Source organism: Anguilla rostrata, chromosome 12, assembly GCF_018555375.3.
Source record: "Anguilla rostrata isolate EN2019 chromosome 12, ASM1855537v3, whole genome shotgun sequence".
In the NCBI taxonomy this organism is placed as follows: domain Eukaryota; kingdom Metazoa; phylum Chordata; class Actinopteri; order Anguilliformes; family Anguillidae; genus Anguilla; species Anguilla rostrata.
Genome location: NC_057944.1, coordinates 1,527,202 through 1,546,852, shown reverse-complemented (window position 1 = coordinate 1,546,852; position 19,651 = coordinate 1,527,202). Strand labels below are relative to the sequence as shown.

General features: G+C 49.3%; 1 protein-coding gene across 1 annotated transcript in view; it reads left to right on the top strand.

The window, feature by feature from the left end:
• gipr (gastric inhibitory polypeptide receptor) overlaps nt 1-19,651 on the top strand; it is a 62,893-nt gene that overhangs the window by 30,087 nt on the left and 13,155 nt on the right. Inside the window, exons 2-6 of the mRNA XM_064302374.1 lie at nt 5,652-5,836; nt 9,571-9,667; nt 13,162-13,269; nt 13,380-13,501; nt 18,835-18,941. Coding sequence (XP_064158444.1) covers nt 5,780-5,836; nt 9,571-9,667; nt 13,162-13,269; nt 13,380-13,501; nt 18,835-18,941 — 491 coding nt within the window. The 5' untranslated portion in view covers nt 5,652-5,779. The remainder of the gene's footprint in view (nt 1-5,651; nt 5,837-9,570; nt 9,668-13,161; nt 13,270-13,379; nt 13,502-18,834; nt 18,942-19,651) is intronic.

Below are 19,651 nucleotides of genomic sequence, written 5' to 3'. Positions count from 1 at the left end.
ACACTGACCCACTTCAAGCGACGACTGAAGACTCACCTCTTCAGGCTGCACCTCTCCCCATCCCTCCCTACCTCCCTGTAAACGACTGTAAGCTTAGGGTTGTAACTAGGTAGCTGTTTTGTAGGTGACTTAGTTTATGCACCTTAACTACTGCTTGTATTTTTGCATAGACTGCGTTGTTGCTGTTCTCGTTTGTGTTAGTGTTAAACAGTTTAACCTTCAGAGTCCAAGTTGAACTATGCGTTTGTTCCCTGCACTTGGACCGGTACTTCTCTCTAGGGTTTTCGACACACTTGTTCCTGGTTATGGTTATACACTTTGTTGTACGTCGCTCTGGATAAGAGCGTCTGCCAAATGCCTGTAATGTAATGTAATGTAATGTAAACCTCCAGACACATTTGTTGCAGTATCATCTGTCTTTAAGGCATAGAATTGGATACAGGTCAGGAAAAATACAAGATTACTTCAATACCCAAGGATGGGAAATCAGTGTCTTTACCATCTCATGTTTTGGTCATCATCTTGATGAATGCATGTTAATTTCTTGGGTTCATATGACAAAATAAGTATCTTTTTTATTTATTAAAATGAAAAAGAAAACAATTGCACTATTTATGTAAATGAAAGAAAATGCATTTGCCAAAATGAAAATGATCAAATGAAGCTTTATGTTTTCCTATTTGAGATTCAGTCATTATAAATTATAAATAAAATACTCACCGGATAAAAAAATCATTTTTATCTGGTGAGTATTTTACACCCTACAGGCCACTCCCTACTACAGGAGGGCAAATGACCATTTTACATCCAACAGACCACACACAGTACTGCAGGTATCTGAGTCATTGTTTGGAAAAGCAGTCTGAATATAGCTGTCAGTCTGTAGCTGTCAGTCTGAATGTAGCTGGCAGTCTGTAGCTGTCAGTCTGAATGTAGCTGGCAGTCTGTAGCTGCCAGTCTGAATGTAGCTGGCAGTCTGTACCTGGCAGTCTGAATGTAGCTGACAGTCTGTAGCTGGCAGTCTGTAGCTGGAAGTCTGAATGTGGCCGGAAGTCTGTAGCTGGCAGTCTGAATGTGGCCGACAGTCTGTAGCTGGCAGTCTGAATGTGGCTGGCAGTCTGTAGCTGGAAGTCTGAATGTAGCTGGCAGTCTGTAGCAGGCAGTCTGAATGTAACTGACAGTCTGTAGCTGACAGTCTGAATGTAGCTGGCAGTCTGTAGCTGACAGTCTGAATGTAGCTGTCAGTATGTAGCTGGCAGTCTGTAGCTGGCAGTCTGTAGCCGGAAGTCTATAGCTGGCAGTCTGAATGTAGCTGGCAGTCTGTAGCTGAGAGTCTGAATGTAGCTGTCAGTATGTGACTGACAGTCTGTAGCTGACAGTCTGAATGTAGCTGGCAGTCTGTAGCTGACGTCTGAATGTGCGGGAATCTGTAGCTGAAGTCTGTAGCGGGCAGTCTGAATGTAGCTGGCAGTCTGTAGCTGGCGGTCTGAATGTGGCTGGCAGTCTGTAGCTGGCAGTCTGAATGTAGCTGACAGTCTGTAGCTGGCGGTCTAAATGTAGCTGGCAGTCTGTAGCTGACAGTCTGAATGTAGCGGGTAGTCTGTAGCTGGCAGTCTGAATGTAGGTGGCAGTCTGTAGCTGGCGGTCTGAATGTGGCTGGCAGTCTGTAGCGGGCAGTCTGAATGTAGCTGGCAGTCTGTAGCTGGCAGTCTTAATGTAGCTGGCAGTCTGTAGCTGGCAGTCTGAATGTAGCTGACAGTCTGTAGCTGGCAGTCTAAATGTAGCTGGCAGTCTGTAGCTGGCGGTCTGAATGTGGCTGGCAGTCTGTAGCTGGCAGTCTGAATGTAGCTGGCAGTCTGTAGCTGGCAGTCTGAATGTAGCGGGAAGTCTGTAGCTGGCAGTCTTTAGCAGGCAGTCTGAATGTAGCTGGCAGTCTGAATGTAGCTGGCAGTCTGTAGCTGGCAGTCTGAATGTAGCTGGCAGTCTGTAGCTGGCGGTCTGAATGTGGCTGGCAGTCTGTAGCTGTCAGTCTGTAGCTGGCAGTCTGTAGCAGGCAGTCTGAATGTAGCTGTCAGTCTGTAGCTGGCAGTCTGTAGCTGGAAGTCTATAGCTGGCAGTCTGAATGTAGCTGGCAGTCTGTAGCTGAGAGTCTGAATGTAGCTGTCAGTATGTGACTGACAGTCTGTAGCTGACAGTCTGAATGTAGCTGGCAGTTTGTAGCTGACTGTCTGAATGTAGCGGGAAGTCTGTAGCTGGAAGTCTGTAGCGGGCAGTCTGAATGTAGCTGGCAGTCTGTAGCTGGCGGTCTGAATGTGGCTGGCAGTCTGTAGCTGGCGGTCTGAATGTAGCTGGCAGTCTGTAGCTGGCAGTCTGAATGTAGCTGACAGTCTGTAGCTGGCGGTCTAAATGTAGCTGGCAGTCTGTAGCTGACAGTCTGAATGTAGCGGGAAGTCTGTAGCGGGTAGTCTGTAGCTGGCAGTCTGAATGTAGCTGGAAGTCTGTAGCTGGCGGTCTGAATGTGGCTGGCGGTCTGTAGCGGGCAGTCTGAATGTAGCTGGCAGTCTGTAGCTGGCAGTCTGAATGTAGCTGGAAGTCTGTAGCTGGCAGTCTGAATGTAGCTGACAGTCTGTAGCTGGCAGTCTAAATGTAGCTGGCAGTCTGTAGCTGGCGGTCTGAATGTGGCTGGCAGTCTGTAGCTGGCAGTCTGAATGTAGCTGGCGGTCTGTAGCTGGCAGTCTGAATGTAGCTGGCAGTCTGTAGCAGGCAGTCTGAATGTAGCTGGCAGTCTATAGCTGGCAGTCTGAATGTAGCTGGCAGTCTGTAGCTGGCAGTCTGAATGTAGCTGGCAGTCTGTAGCTGGCAGTCTGAATGTGGCTGGCAGTCTGTAGCTGTCAGTCTGTAGCTGGCAGTCTGTAGCAGGCAGTCTGAATGTAGCGGGAAGTCTGTAGCTGGCAGTCTGTAGCAGGCAGTCTGAATGTAGCTGGCAGTCTGTAGCTGGCAGTCTGAATGTATCTGGCAGTCTGTAGCTGGCGGTCTGAATGTGGCTGGCAGTCTGTAGCTGTCAGTCTGTAGCTGGCAGTCTGTAGCAGGCAGTCTGAATGTAGCGGGAAGTCTGTAGCTGGCAGTCTGTAGCAGGCAGTCTGAATGTAGCGGGCGGTCTGTAGCTGGCAGTCTGTAGCAGGCAGTCTGAATGTAGCTGACAGTCTGTAGCTGGCAGTCTGTAGCAGGCAGTCTGAATGTAGCTGACAGTCTGTAGCTGGCAGTCTGAATGTAGCTGGCAGTCTGTAGCTGGCAGTCTGAATGTAACTGACAGTCTGTAGCGGGCAGTCTTAATGTAGGTGGAAGTCTGTAGCCGGCAGTCTGAATGTAGCTGGCAGTATGTGGGTGTCTGAGTCATTGTTGGAAAAAGCAAATGTAATGTCCTCCCAGAACACCTCAGCTCTGTTTAACCGACCTTATTCCCAGGGAAATGAGGCCAGAGGTGTCCCATTGTTTTGTCAACTAACTGAGACATTCAGGAAACCCAGCTGCTTTTTTGCTTTAGCAGTCTGAGACTTTATCATATTTTTTTTTACTAACTGATTAGTTTATGGTGACAGATATTAGTATTATAATAAAATAAAACCGGAAGTGCATACTGTCTTGCATGTGTGTACAGAGAAATTACGTTTATTTCTCAGGGGTGATATTGGGAGTTGAAGTCCAAACCTGGCATGAAATTGAAGCATTTTATGACTGCAGACTTTACCTCCCAGGCGTCAACAGAGAACTCCTAATCTTCACATAGTCTTTCTGACTCTTTGCCTCCTTCCAGGTCAAATGCTGTAATGTTTGATGTTGAAAAATGAGAAGCTCATACATCATGACAGCGTTGAATGCATGGGGTGGTGCTGAGTTTGTTAGAACACCACCCGATCCCCCATTCCTTCAGAACAGCCTAAACGTCCTCATGGAAATGTTCTCTCTGCTGTCCCTTGGCCCTGTCTGAAAATAAAATAAACAACATCAACCATTTGTAAAATATACACAAGTAATAGAGGATCATTAGTATAACCAAGTAAACCATAGTCATGCATAAAGCCCGGATGAATGGCTTTTTGAGGCTGAGGAATCTCTGGGCTTCCTTGTGATTATAGGGTCAGCTGACAAGTTGTGAATTGGTCTGGAATGTGGGTTCAAATTCCCGAATTGTTGTTTGTACATAGCATGAAGAATGGGCCATAGAACACAGCGTGTAAATTATATAACATGTGTTTGTGTGTGTGTGCATGCGTGTGGGTGCGTGTTTGTTTGCGTGTGTGGGTGTGTTTGTGTGTGCGCATGTGTGTGTGGGTGTGTGCGCATGTGTGAGTGCGTGCTTGCATGTGTGTGTGTGTTTGCATGTGTGTGTGTGTGCGTGTGCGTGTGCGTGTGTGCGTGTGTGTGTGTGTGTGTTTGCATGTGTGCGTGTGTGCGTGTGCGTGTTTGTTTGCATGTGTGGGTGTGTTTGTGTGTGCGCATGTGTGTGTGGGTGTGTGTGTGTTTGTGCGTGTGTGCGCATATGTGTGCGCATGTGTGAGTGCGTGCTTGCATGTGTGCGTGTGTGTGCGTGTATGTGTGTGTGTTTGCATTGGTGGGCGTGTGTGCGTGTATGTGTGTGTGTTTGCATGTGTGTGTGTGTGAGTGTGTGCGTGTTTGTGTGTGTGTTTGCATGCGTGCGTGTGTGCGTGTATGTGTGTGTGTGTTTGCATGCGTGCGTGTGTTCGTGTGTGTGCGTGTATGTGTGTGTTTGCATGTGTGTGCATGTGTGCGTGTATGTGTGTGTGTGTGTGCGTGTGTGTGCGTGTTTGCATTGGTGGGCGTGTATGTGTGTTTGCATGCATGTGTGTGTGCGTGTATGTGTGTGTGTGTGTGCGTGTATGTGTGTGTGTTTGCATGTGTGTGCATGTATGTGTGTGTGTGTGCGTGTGTGTGCGTGTATGTGTGTGTGTTTTCATGCGTGCGTGTGTGCGTGTGTGTGTCTGTGTGATTGCATGTGTGTGCGTGTGTGTGTATGTGTGATTGCATGTGTGTGCGTGTGTGTGTATGTGTGCATGTGTGTGCGTGCGTGTGTGTGCGTGTTTGTGTGTGTTTGCATGTGTGTGCATGTGTGCGTGTATGTGTGTGTGTGTGCGTGTGTGTGCGTGTTTGCATTGGTGGGCGTGTATGTGTGTGTGTGTGTTTGCATGCGTGTGCGTGTATGTGTGTGTGTTTGCATGTGTGTGCATGTGTGCGTGTATGTGTGTGTGTGTGCGTGTGTGTGCGTGTATGTGTGTGTGTTTGCATTGGTGTGCGTGTGTGCGTGCATGTGTGTGTGTGTGCGTGTATGTGTGTGTGTTTGCATGCCTGCGTGTGTGCGTGTGCGCTTGGGCAGCAGTGTAGTGTAATGGATAAGGAACTGGTTCTGTAACCTAAAGACCACAGGTTCAGTTCCCAGGTAGGACACGTTGTACCCCTTTGCAAGGCACATACCTGCTTAATTGCTCCAGTACATATCCAGCTGTGTAAATGGATGCAGTGTAAATGCTATAGAAAGTGTTGTGTAAGTCGCTCTGGATAAGAGCGTCTGCTAAATGCCTGTAATGTAAGGTAATGTAATGTAATGTAATGTATGCGTGTCTGTGTGTTTGCAGGCCGTTGGCTGTGGGTCAGACTCCTGAGGCATGGCCAGGGTTCGAGCCACTCGGGCCGGGCCGCTGCGGTGATGCCACGCCTCTAGGTGGATCCGGCCCCGCCCCCCACCCCAGTGCCCACCTCAGCGATGTGGGCACATCCTACCGCTGTCTTCCTCACTGTCTTCATCCTGTGCAGAACACAGGTAAGGACAGGCCTAGGGCCTGCCCCTCACCTAACATGGACTGTTCCAGAAACTAACACAATGGTCACTTACTGCAGGACGCATAATTGGGAGCTAATGAAGCAATAAACACAGTAACCCTTCGCCTATTTAAACTGACCCCACTCTCTGAGAAAAATAGGGTTATTTGTAGAGGTCTGCATGGGCTTGAAATTTAAGCCCGAATCCGACTCGTACCTGCGACTTTTGAGACCCAACCGGACCAAGCCCGACTGGTACTGCCAAATTTGGGCCTAACCCTAACCAGCCCAACCCGAAACCGAAATCGCTCACGGGCGCGGTTTTCAATGCTTTGCTCGCTTCAGTTCAGTTATAGCAATAATTATCAGAGTGCAATTGGCTGTATTTTATTTCCATATGGGACAGTAAACAGTAGCTACACAGCTTACCAAGGCACAGCGACCCATCAGCAGAGCAGTGTGATTAACAAATAAACTGCTTGACTTACTGGTTAATAGTGATCAAGCACTGATCACATCCAGTGTTTGTCAGCTGGCTTACCAGACATGTTTGCTTTAGCTTACATATCTCACTAGTGCCTTCACTGCCAACAAGGTTTCTGCTATTTCTTGGATGGTATCTCTTAAGTTCAGTAGAATCAGTTTTCTTGCTATCATAGGTCAGAACAGCATTGCAATCCCTACACTGTACGTGGCCAGTGAGCTTTTTATCTGTTGTCACAGAAAGGTTATAATATTTCTACAACAAAGCCACTTCTTGAATTTTAAGAAGTTTAAGAAGTTCTCTCTTTGTAAACTTAGACATGGACTAAAAAAGCCTGTCGACTGTGCAAAACAAGTTAAAAGAACTTTATTTCTTGAAATAAAAATGCAGTTAGGGTAATAATTTATTTTCACTTAATAGAAAACAAACCCGAACCTGAACCAAGCCCGAAATTGTCCCTGGGGGAAAAAGCGAGCTGAACGCGGTCTGAAACCAGACACTGTGTCAGGTCCCGTCGGGCTCGAGTCAGATTGCAGTAAATTCCATTCAATTCAATTCATTTGTAGAGAACTTTTCACAGAGATACTGCTACAAAGACGCTTTTCTTAAGAAATACAAAATTGGGCAAAAATCAAGGCCTTAACCCCAAAAAGCAAGCATTTCAGTTACAAAACCAAACAGACAAACAAAAAAAAAACCCTCAGTGAGAAGAAAAACACTCAAAGGGTGGTGAGAAAAAATTAGATATCCAGGGTGAGCCTGCTCCCTACTGGCCTGCCTGAGGGCGAGCCCACTCCCTACTGGCCTGCCTGAGGGCGAGCCCACTCCCTACTGGCCTGCCCGTGGGCAAGCTCACTCCCTACTGGCCTGCCTGAGGGCGAGCCCACTCCTTACTGGCCTGCCCGAGGGCGAGCCCACTCCCCACTCCCTACTGGCCTGCCTGAGGGCGAGCCCACTCCCTACTGGCCTGCCCGAGGGCGAACCCACTCCCTACTGGCCTGCCTGAGGGCGAGCCCACTCCCTACTGGCCTGCCCAAGAGTGAGCCCACTCCCCACTGGCCTGCCCGAGGGCGAGCCCACTCCCCACTCCCTACTGGCCTGCCCGAGGGCGAGCCCACTCCCTACTGGCCTGCCTGAGGGCGAGCCCACTCCCCACTCCCTACTGGCCTGCCCGAGGGCGAGCCCACTCCCTACTGGCCTGCCTGAGGGCGAGCCCACTCCCTACTGGCCTGCCCGAGGGCGAGCCCACTCCCCACTCCCTACTGGCCTGCCCGAGGGCGAGCCCACTCCCTACTGGCCTGCCTGAGGGCGAGCCCACTCCCTACTGGCCTGCCCGAGGGCGAGCCCACTCCCTACTGGCCTGCCCGAGGGCGAGCCCACTCCCTACTGGCCTGCCTGAGGGCGAGCCCACTCCCTACTGGCCTGCCCAAGAGTGAGCCCACTCCCCACTCCCAACTGGCCTGCCTGAGGGCGAGCCCACTCCCTACTGGCCTGCCTGAGGGCGAGCCCACCCCCCTCCTACTGGCCTGCCCGTGGGTGAGCCCACTCCCTACTGGCCTGCCCGAGTGAGCCACGCCCCACTCCCTACTGGCCTGCTCGAGGGCGAGACCCACTCCCTACTGGCCTGCCCGAGGGTGAGCCCACGCCCCACTCCCTACTGGCCTGCCCGAGGGCGAGCCCACTCCATACTGGCCTGCCCAAGAGTGAGCCCACTCCCCACTCCCAACTGGCCTGCCTGAGGGCGAGCCCACTCCCTACTGGCCTGCTCAAGAGTGAGCCCACTCCCCACTCCCAACTGGCCTGCCCGAGGGCGAGCCCACTCTCTACTGGCCTGCCCGAGGGCGAGCCCACTCCCTACTGGCCTGCCTGAGGGCGAGCCCACTCCCCACTCCCTACTGGCCTGCCCGTGGGTGAGCCCACTCCCTACTGGCCTGCCCGAGGGTGAGCCCACGCCCCACTCCCTACTGGCCTGCTCGAGGGCGAACCCACTCCCTACTGGCCCACCTGAGGGCGAGCCCACTCCCCACTCCCTACTGGCCTGCCCGAGGGTGAGCCCACTCCCTACTGGCCTGCTCGAGGGCGAACCCACTCCCTACTGGCCCACCTGAGGGTGAGCCCACTCCCCGTTCCCTACTGGCCTGCCCGAGGGTGAGCCCACTCCCCGTTCCCTACTGGCCTGCCCGAGGGCGAACCCACTCCCTACTGGCCCAACTGAGGGCGAGCCCACTCCCCACTCCGTACTGGCCCACCTGAGGGCGAACCCACTCCCTGCTGGCCTGCCCGAAGGCGAGCCCACTCCCTACTGCCCTGCCCGAGGGTGAGCCCACTCCCTACTGGCCTGCCTGAGGGCGAGCCCACTCCCTACTGGCCTGCCTGAGGGTGAGCCCACTCCCTACTGGCCTGCCCGAGGGTGAGCCCACGCCCCACTCCCTACTGGCCCGCCTGAGGGCGAGCCTACTCCCTACTGGCCTGCCCGAGGGCGAGCCCACTCCCCACTCCCTACTGGCCTGCCCGTGGACGAGCCCACTCCTCGCTCCCTACTGGCCTGCCTGGTGTCATAGATAAGATGGAATGGATGGTCGCAGATATGAGGGATCTAGCAGAGCAAAATGGGCTGGGCAGGTTACAGTCAGGGGTAGTTAGCTGGTAAAATAGACTAATCACAGAGGTCTATAGTAATATCAATTCAGAGGGGTGTGGTGACGCATGTCACCATCCAGGCCAAACCTATTTAAGTGGATATTAAGCTCTTCCTGATGAGGGTAACTGAAGCAGATATATTATAATAATGCTTGATAAATCCACTCAATTGCAAACAGAGATATATCTTGGGTTTTGTTATTTCATTTGCACTTTGAGGAGGATTTCAATTTGAAGGATGCCTTCCCAAGTTAAGGTCATTTGATAGTTGTTACAGTGGCAGAGTGACATTGATTATGTTTTAATGCCCCTTGCAGGTGTTATTAATGGAAGCAAATGAAGCAGCGCTGTCTTAAATCACCCCAGGAGACGCCTGTCTCCTCTCCATCTCCTCCGTCATTTATTACCTGCGATCACAGAGCGATGTGGCTAATGTTCACAGCAGGGCGCGGATGTGAGTTATGGGGTGAGGGAGTAGGGACCGTAGAGTTGCGTGTACACTGAGACACGTCACATGCTAACACTGACCAGCGTGTCTTAAACCCGGGACGGCCCGTGTGGACCGTGACCCTGGCGTCAGTTTGATCACACTCTGCTGTTCTGACCCACAGCTTACGGCCGGGAAGACCGTGAAAGACACCGTGGAGGAATGGAGCAAATATCGGACTGAATGCCTGCTGAAAATGAGCGTGGACCCCACCCCCTCAGGTAGCACAGAAACAACGCTCTGAAACGTTCTAGGAGCAAGGCCAGAATAAAATAATCAAGGAGGTCTTTAAGACATAAGCTTAAAAGATTTAAAGTAAAGATACGTTTAAATGAAAGCTTATAAACCTGCTTGGATTGGTCAACTCTGAAATTACTCAGTTGGATTTCCATACTGGTATTCCAGTGCTTGCCTCTTTTTTTAATCAGTGTGGATCAATGTGGACATTTGGCTTATGTATCCACAAATGACAGCCTAGAATGGACCTCATAAAAATTATAGTTACATAAATGAGACAAATTAATACTGTGCATAGATCTTGCATCACAAATATAAATCAGAACACAACCTTGGTGTCATCCTGATTTAAGGTTTGATAAATCTCATTATGAAGGCTTTACAGACATGCTACTTCCAGCTAATAAATCTATAGCGGTTATCCATGTTTTCCCTTTGTTATGACCTGGTCTGGGTCAGGCTGTGCGCAACAGGGTGAATGATAAGGGAAATGGGTAGGGAAACGTACTGCAACCTGACCAGTAACCCCTATCTGCCTACCCAAATCTAACTGAAAGCTGGCTAGTCTTCGAAGGGTACTGGGCACAGGCAGCATTGAACTCTGAACTTCGGACAGTTAGCCAATAGTCTGAAACCAAAAGACGAAATAGCGTATTCTCCACGGATTATTAAGTCTCCAGAAACTAATCGGGTACTATACAATGAGCAGAGGGCAAAACGAGAGTCAAGGCTGAGAACGAGCGTACGGTCAAACACGAAATCCAATCAGCAAACAAGCAGAGGGACTATGTGAGAACCCGAATCAAATCACAGAGCAAAACCATGGGGCAAACCAACTAGAAGGGCTAAGGCAAGAATCAGAGTCGAAGGGAACGAGTCAGCAGTCACACACAAGATCTAATCAGCAAAGAAACCAGACGGAAACGGCCAATCAGATGACATACCAGAAAGACAAATACACATACGCAACAGAGACAAATGTAAACACAAACTCAAGACAGGGGGCATAGCACCTTCAGTAGGCTGTGGTAGGATTATTGCAGTGACCTGTACTCATCTGATGTTTTTATGGGTTTATCTTGGCTCCAGTGGTTCAAAATTCTACTGCCAGGCTTCTTAAAACATTCACATTACCCCAGTCCTTGGTCAGCCAGTAGGTCTATGGGTAGACCTGATTTTAAGATCTTATTGATTGCTTTTACAGCACTACTGTAATGTTACACAGTGCAGTGCAGATGCAGTTCTCTTGATGTGCTCTTAAGTCATCAAACAAAGGCTACTACACGTTCCTACTATTCAGCCGGAAACCAGAGGCCACCTTACCCTCACACTGCAGGTTTCTAAGCCTGAAAACATCAGTGCGAAACATTCTGCTCTTGTAAAAACACATTTTTGTGTCTCACTTTGAGTTGTGTATCACTTTATCCCTGACTAGCTATTATAACCTCATTTAATGGCTTGATTATTGTACTGATTGCCTTTCTTTGTCTGTTTTCATGTTTGTTGTTGTGTTTAAATAAGTTTGCCTTTTTCTTTATTCATTTTTGTTTCATATGGAAAATTCTTTTGAAACTGCATGGACAGCACTGCATAAATAAAGTTATTTTTGTCAGTGCTTGGCGGAGATAAAGTCAGGGTATCATAATTTGAATGTTTTCTTTTGGGAGACACAGTATATTGTACATCTTTGTAATTCAAAATGCTTTTATCTGCAGTGACGTTTTCAGATAGTAGGGAGGCTGCACAGTGCGTGACATACCTTCGGGCTGAGGCGCTTCTATGCTCAAGGGCATTAATCAGTTTCTCCCTCTTAGCCTGACTGACTGACTGATAAGGACTCCCCCAGGAATACAGAAACCAAATTGGACATTGGCAGTGAAATTGGCCTGAGGTTTGGAATCTAAACCTAAGCCAGTTTTTAGTAACACAGAACTCGATGATATTCAGATTAATTACGTATCTGCCATACATTCGCTCATTTAAACTTTAAACTAAGCTGTTGAAGGATGACTCTGCAATGAGCTCAGCTTATTCTCAAGTAAGAAAGAAGGGTGAACTCAGGACATTTTGGCAGTGAATGATCGTTACTCAGGATGAAATACATGAGTTATCCTGCCAAAGAATTAATGGAAATTCAGCATCCAAGATCATGTTGAAGCACCATAGAATATAATTGTTGGACCTAGATTGCATATTGTCAGGTTTCTGTTGTTTCTGCAGTGCTGTCTTTATAGCCTTTATTTCATCTTTACTGCTGCACAGACCACTTCGAATACATGACCTTGCTGTTAACTGAAAATCCTTTTTTGAAGATGAACTTCAGAAGATGCTCATTTATCTCCTGTGGAGTCACAGTTGCGCACGTGAGCTCCCTGTGCTTGTAGCTGTACGCCTTGGCTCATTCGGCCAGGCACTGGGGCACATTAGGAGAGGCTCTGCGCTGATATAATACCCTGCTGGGGGCTTGCACAAGGAAGGGTTTGGAAAGGCAACACTGAACCATTCAGTCATTCAGACTGTGGATTAACACAACATGTAATTGCTGTGCGTACAGTGCTGTAGAAGTATTTGGCCCCTTCCTGATTTCCTCTATTATTGCATATTTGTCACACGGTTTCAGATCTTCAGACAAAATGTCATATTAGACAAAGGGAACCTGAGTAGACACAAAACGATTTTTTTAAATGAAAAAGTTATCAAACACCCTCATCACCCATGTGAAAAATAATTCTCCCCTTGAACTGGTTGCACCACCTTTAGCAGCAATAACAGGAACCAAATGCTTCCTATAATTTCATATCAGTCTTACAAATCGCTGTGGAGGAATTTTTGCTCACTCTTCTTTGTAGAAACTTCGCTTTTTTTTTTTAGCCATTCAGATGTAGATCACTGTCTTGCTGAAAAACAAATCACACTTCAGCTCACAGTCAGATGACCAGATATTCTCTATAAGAACTTTCTGGTACAGAGCAGACTTAATTGCTCCTTAATGCCAAGTCATCAAGGTCCCAAGCAAAGCATCCATCCCCACACCACCACCATATTTGACTGCTGGTATGATGTTCTTACTGTAAAATGCTGTATTTGCTTAACTCCAGATATAATGGAACCTGTGTCGTCCAAAAGGTTCCAGTTTTGACTCATGTGTCCATAGAACATTATCCCGAAAGGCTTGGGGATCATCCAGTTGCTTTTTTTTTCAAATCCGAGACAGGCATTGATGTTTCTCTTGGTGAGCAGTAGCTTCTGCCTTGCTATTGTCCCATGAATCCCATTTTTACCCAGTCTCTTTCTTATAGTGGAGTCATGAAGCTGGAATTCATATAGAACGGACGTACAATATGTTATGATGCCACTGGCATGTTCTGTGCAAATGGTGGCAAGATGCAATATGTGACATCAGCAACATGTGCGTGTTTCCTCCCCCCCCCCCCCCATTGCGTTTTAACATGGCCTCCCGCATGCTCTTCCCCTCCAGGGTTATTCTGTCGCCGTATGTTTGACATGTACGCCTGCTGGACTGACGGACAGCCCAACACGACGGTCCGAGTTCCGTGCCCCTGGTACCTCCCCTGGCACGATCAAGGTACCCGCAGGATGGACGTTTCATTGGTACCTACAGTAAATGGCGGGATGCGGTGTTCTAGAATGATGATGATTTCCCTTGATGACTGACTCCGCCCCCGGCCTCTGCAGTGCGTCATGGCTTCGTGCTCCGTGAGTGTGGGCCGGACGGGCGGTGGGCCACCAACAGCACCAGCCTCACCTGGCGGGACCACTCCCAGTGTAGCGCGGACGACAGCCAGCAAACCGCACAGGTACGGCTAACTGAGCAACCGCAGCAGGCCGAGAGACGATCGGACCGTTTATGGGACTGCATTGTGTGCTCAACAAGGGGAGGGCCTGCTGGAGATTAGTCTGCTGGCTAGCTGGGATTACTGGTTTAGTGGACATGAACCATCTATTAGCATTTTGGACATATATACGTATAACGCATCGTCAACAGAGCATGAATGACAACTAAAAGAGTAAGTAAAAACAGTAATCCCTTTATTTTTATAGATGCAATTTTGAATATTACATTGAGTTATTTATGTCCTTAGTAGGACATCTAATATTTGTGATAACTTTTGACAGATATATCTTCACAATAACTGGTTTAGCACATTAACCAGCTGTATATGTAGATGTCTGTAGATGCAATGCAGATGAGAGTCCCTTGTTCAATGGTGGAAAACTGCCATCTGGGATCCAAAAACACATCCCTTTGGTCCACAGGATAGTTCTCCTGCCCCCACGATGTTCCACTTCTGAACAAAAGTGCAATAGGGACGTGGGTTTGGAGCGGATCGGCACCACTTATATGTAAAACCACTTGAACCATAAAACTCAAACCAGCTGGCTCCACTCCTTCAGCTGAAGAATTTAATATGCATCCGCTGTGCTGTTGACAGGCCTGAATGCACATCACTGTCATCTTGCTCATGAGAGCCAGAGAAAGGCCTCAGCACAGCCAGAGAAAGGCCCCAGCACAGCCAGAGAAAGGCCCCAGCACAGCCAGAGAAAGGCCTCCAGCACAGCCAGAGAAAGGCCTCAGCACAGCCAGAGAAAGGCCCCAACACAGCCAGAGAAAGGCCTCCCTCCAGCAGCCAGAGAAAGGCCCCAGCAGCCAGAAAAAGGCCTCCAGCACAGCCAGAGAAAGGCCTCAGCACAGCCAGAGAAAGGCCCCAACACAGCTAGAGAAAGGCCTCCAGCAGCCAGAGAAAGGCCTCCAGCACAGCCAGAGAAAGGCCTCAGCACAGCCAGAGAAAGGCCCCAACACAGCCAGAGAAAGGCCTCCCTCCAGCAGCCAGAAAAAGGCCTCCAGCACAGCCAGAGAAAGGCCTCAGCACAGCCAGAGAAAGGCCCCAACACAGCCAGAGAAAGGCCTCCCTCCAGCAGCCAGAAAAAGGCCTCCAGCACAGCCAGAGAAAGGCCTCCAGCACAGCCAGAGAAAGGCCTCCAGCAGCCAGATAAAGGCCTCCAGCACAGCCAGAGAAAGGCCTCCAGCAGCCAGAGAAAAGCCTCAGCACAGCCAGAGAAAGGCCTCAGCAAGCCAAGAAAGCCCAACACATGGCCACAGAAAGTCCCTCCAGCAGCCAGAAAAAAGGTCACAGGACGGTCGGACGGACGGCCCACACAGCCAAAACCACCAACACAGCTAAAAACCTCCACACCAGTGAAAGTCCTCCTCCAGCAGCAGAAAAAGGCCTCCATGCACAGCCAGAGAAAGGCCTCCAGCACAGCCAGAGAAAGGCCTCAGCACAGCCAGAGAAAGGCCTCCCTCCAGCAGCCAGAGAAAGGCCTCCAGCACAGCCAGAGAAAGGCCCCAGCACAGCCAGAGAAAGGCCTCCAGCAGCCAGAGAAAAGCCTCAGCACAGCCAGATAAAGGCCTCAGCACAGCCAGAGAAAGGCCCCAGCACAGCTAGAGAAAGGCCTCCAGCAGCCAGAGAAAGGCCTCCAGGCACACAGCCAGAAAGGCCTCCCACCTCCAGCCAGCCAGAAAGGCCTCAGCACAGCCAGAGAAGGCCCCAACACAGCCAGAGAAAGGCCTCCAGCAGCCAGATAAAGGCCTCAGCACAGCCAGAGAAAGGCCCCAGCACAGCCAGAGAAAGGCCCCAGCACAGCCAGTGCACAGGAACACTGTCATAACCAAACATTTGGAAGAGCAAATATCTTTCAGTAAGAAACCTTTGGGAGATCCTGATGAAGGAATCATTGTGTCTGCTGGTGTTTGTGTGTCCTTAGCACACACCTGTTCTGTGTTTGCTGTATCCCCAGAGCATTTAGCTCAAATGGAATCGCCCTGAAGGGAAAGCTGAGTTAAATAGAACTTCAAAAGGACAGAACCCACACCTCAAAACACATTATAACTCATCATACATTCTAACAGAACCAGCACTTGATCACACTTCATTAGTATAATTTAATTTACCCTTTCAAATCTGCAGCCTTTCCCCAAAATGCTATGGAACTTTACTGTTCAAGTCGGCATTGCAGGTAACTTGCTCTGGCAGTTTACCCATTCAAGACAAAGCAAGATTGACAGAGAAGTTCAGTTTCAGCATTAATGAGGCCAATCATAACATTAACGGATGAAGCAGGAAAACCTCAGTCCTTGCTAACACATCCTTCCAGCTACATTGCTTCTTACCACTGCAAAAACATAAGAAAGTAAGCAAAGTATATAGGCCAAATAAATGATACCTTACTAACTAGCTACACTAGCTGGCTAACACAGTGTTACATCTACGATACTTATGAAATATTTTCCAAATTCCCATAGGTGTAGTCATACATGCTCATTAAAATGTGGCAGGATGTTAGATTGTATTCACTTTTTCCTTTGCCAGCTACTTAACATTTGGCTTAGCTTCACTTGCTAGTGGACAAAAGTTAAAATCTGACCTTGCCAGTAATGTCTTAGTTAAGCTCTTGGTCTGCTTCCGTCCCATTGTTAGCTGTTTTATTTGACTGCTGCTTGTTCTGAGCGCGATTATTGGCACCGTCATGTGTGAATGCTGTCAACACGTTAAAATTATGGACAGTCACTGGTTGTTGTGAACAAGAGAAGCCACTAGCATTGCCGGAAAACTTAGTCAGGCAAAGTTACCTGCTTCATGTGTGAAAGTGACTATTGACTTGTCACAACTCCCAGCATTTGAGCCTAGTGAAAGAGTCAAATGTGTCTGCATCTAGAATCAAGGCCTTCACTTGACAAAGAAATGGTTTTAAATTTTATGGGGAAAAATCTGATTTAATCTTGGGCAACATTAGCTCTGGAGCGGTCATCAGCCAATCAGAGAGTTGGCCCTCTCAAACATGTTAAAGTGGACAAAACATGTTAAAGTATCCTTGAGAAAGACACCTAACCTCTAATTGCTCCTGTTGAGCTGGTTGGTGCCTTGGATGGCTGCCTGCTGCTGTGTGAGGGTGTGTGAATGGGTGATTGAGAGGGTGTTTGTGTGTTTGTGTGTGTGTGTGTGAATGGGTGAATGAGAGGGTGCGTGTGTGTGTGTGTAAAGGCTTATGCTGAAAGTGCAGTAAGTAGCACTGTCGCCTCACAGCAAAAAGGTTTGTGGGTTCAAATCTCAGCTTGGGGCCTTTCTGTGTGGAGCATGTTCTCCCCGTGTCCGCATGGGTTTCCTCCGGGTACTCCGGTTTCCTCCCACAGTCCAAAGACATGCAGGTAGGCTAATTGGAGACCCTAAATTTCCCATAGGTGTGCCCTGTGATAGATTGGCGGCCTGACCAGGGTATATTCCTGCCTCTCGTCCAATGCACGCTGGGATAGGCTCCAGCACCCCCCGCGACCCTGACCAGGATAAGTGGGTATAGATAATGGATGGATGGATGTTTTGTGCAGCTGTAGTTGCTGAAAAAAGTGCTATGTAAATCCAATCTATTTAAATGCAGTCCATTATCCACTATGGAGTTCTTAAAACTTGGCTGTGAACGGGAAGAGCGAAGATCTTGTGTGCGTGTGTTTCTATGTTTGGAAGCCAATGTGATGTTTTGTGAATAGAATGGATGCTCTTACTCTCTTGGAGTGCCAGGGATATCCTACCAGTATTCCCCCTGACAGATCATAGAGCTGATGCCCCCAGGAGCAGTATTCCCCCTGACAGATCATAGAGCTGATGCCCCCAGGGGCAGTATGCCCCCTGACAGATCATAGAGCTGATGCCCCCAGGAGCAGTATTCCCCCTGACAGATCATAGAGCTGATGCCCCCAGGGGCAGTATGCCCCCTGACAGATCATAGAGCTGATGCCCCCAGGAGCAGTATTCCCCCTGACAGATCATAGAGCTGATGCCCCCAGGGGCAGTATGCCCCCTGACAGATCATAGAGCTGATGCCCCCAGGTGCAGTATGCCCCCTGACAGATCATAGAGCTGATGCCCCCAGGGGCAGTATGACCCCTGACAGATCATAGACCTTCAAACCATCAAATTTAAGACCTTGGTGCTTGCATACCAGGCAGCTAAGGGGTCAGCACCAGGGTACATCCAGAGGATCATCAGACCCTACACACCAGCCAGACCTCTCCGTTCTACCACCTCTGGACGCTTGGCACCTCCCCCTCTTCGCGTCTGTACTTCCCGCTCCCGTCTGCTGTCTGTCCTGGCCCCTCCCTGGTGGAATTACCTCCCCTTGGCGGTCAGAACAGCAGATAATCTTACCACCTTCAAACGCAGACTAAAGACTCATCTCTTCAGGCTGCACCTCTCCCCACCCCTCCCTAGCCTATAGTTTAGCTCAATGTACCTAGTTAGGATAATACGATTATGTTAGTTTATTTGGCAGGATTGTTGTTGTTGTTGGTTTTGTCTGATTAGGCAAATGTAATTCCAGTACTAGTTTGTACTTGGTAGGATTGTTGTTTACTGAACAGGTTACTCTACAGGGTTGGAGTCCTGATCGATGTGGTCACTTCTGGCACTACGATCCTTACTTCACTCTAGTGTGTTTCTTTTGCACCTCTACACCGTGAACCAATGCACTTGTACGTCGCTCTGGATAAGAGCGTCTGCTAAATGCCTGTAATGTAATGTAATAGAGCTGATGCTCCCAGGGGCAGTATGTCCCCTGACAGATCATAGAGCTGATGCCCCCAGGTGCAGTATTTCCCCTGACAGATCATAGAGCTGATGCCCCCAGGTGCAGTATGCCCCCTGACAGATCATAGAGCTGATGCCCCCAGGTGCAGTATGCCCCCTGACAGATCATAGAGCTGATGCCCCCAGGGGCAGTATTCCCCCTGACAGATCATAGAGCTGATGCCCCCAGGGGCAGTATTCCCCCTGACAGATCATAGAGCTGATGCCCCCAGGTGCAGTATGTCCCCTGACAGATCATAGAGCTGATGCTCCCAGGGGCAGTATGTCCCCTGACAGATCATAGAGCTGATGCTCCCAGGGGCAGTATGCCCCCTGACAGATCATAGAGCTGATGCTCCCAGGGGCAGTATGCCCCCTGACAGATCATAGAGCTGATGCCCCCAGGGGGTGGGGGACTCATTATGGTCTAATAGACCTAGAGCGCTCAGCAGGCTTGTAAAGAATTGCAGTGAATGATGTTTTCATCAATGAAAGTGCATTTCTCTCCACAGGAGAACCAGATGATGATCTTGGCCTACTTCAAAGTGATGTACACTGTGGGCTATTCCCTCTCACTCAGCAGTCTCACCCTTGCCCTTGTCATCCTGCTGATTTTCAGGTAAACTGCTGTCCAATTCCTGTGTGTGTGTGTGTGTGTTTGTTTGTGTTTCTGTGTGTGTGTGTGTGTGTGTGTGTGTGTGTGTGTGTCTGTGAACTTGTAATACTATCTTTGTGGGAACCAAATGTCCTCACAAGGATAGAAAGATAAGGAAAATGTATCTTTGTCGGGACCTTTTGCTGGTCCCCACAAGGTCAAGAGGCTGTTTTAGGGTTAGGACTTGGGGTTAAGGTTAGGCATGCAGTGGTTGGAGTTAGAGTTAGGGTTAGAGGTTATGGAATGTATGTAGTCAAAGGGAAGTCCTCATAAGGATAGCAGTATGGGACTGTGTGTGTCTGTGTTTCTGTGTGTGTGTGTGTGTGTGTGTGTGTCTGTGTCTGTGTCTGTGTCTGGGTGTAGCAGGGGCTCTAACAGGTTCACCCAGCTGTCTGGGAGCACAGACAGCACAGACAGGCACTGAGGAGAGCGCAGTCAGTGCAGACAGACAGTGAGGAGAGCGCAGACAGCGCAGACAGGCATTGACAGAGTTTAGACAGGCATTGAGGAGAGCGCAGTCAGTGCAGACAGACAGTGAGGAGAGCGCAGTCAGTGCAGACAGACAGTGAGGAGAGCGCAGACAGCGCAGACAGGCATTGACAGAGTTTAGAGAGGCATTGAGGAGAGCGCAGACAGCGCAGGCAGTGCAGACAGTGCAGACAGTGCAGACAGGC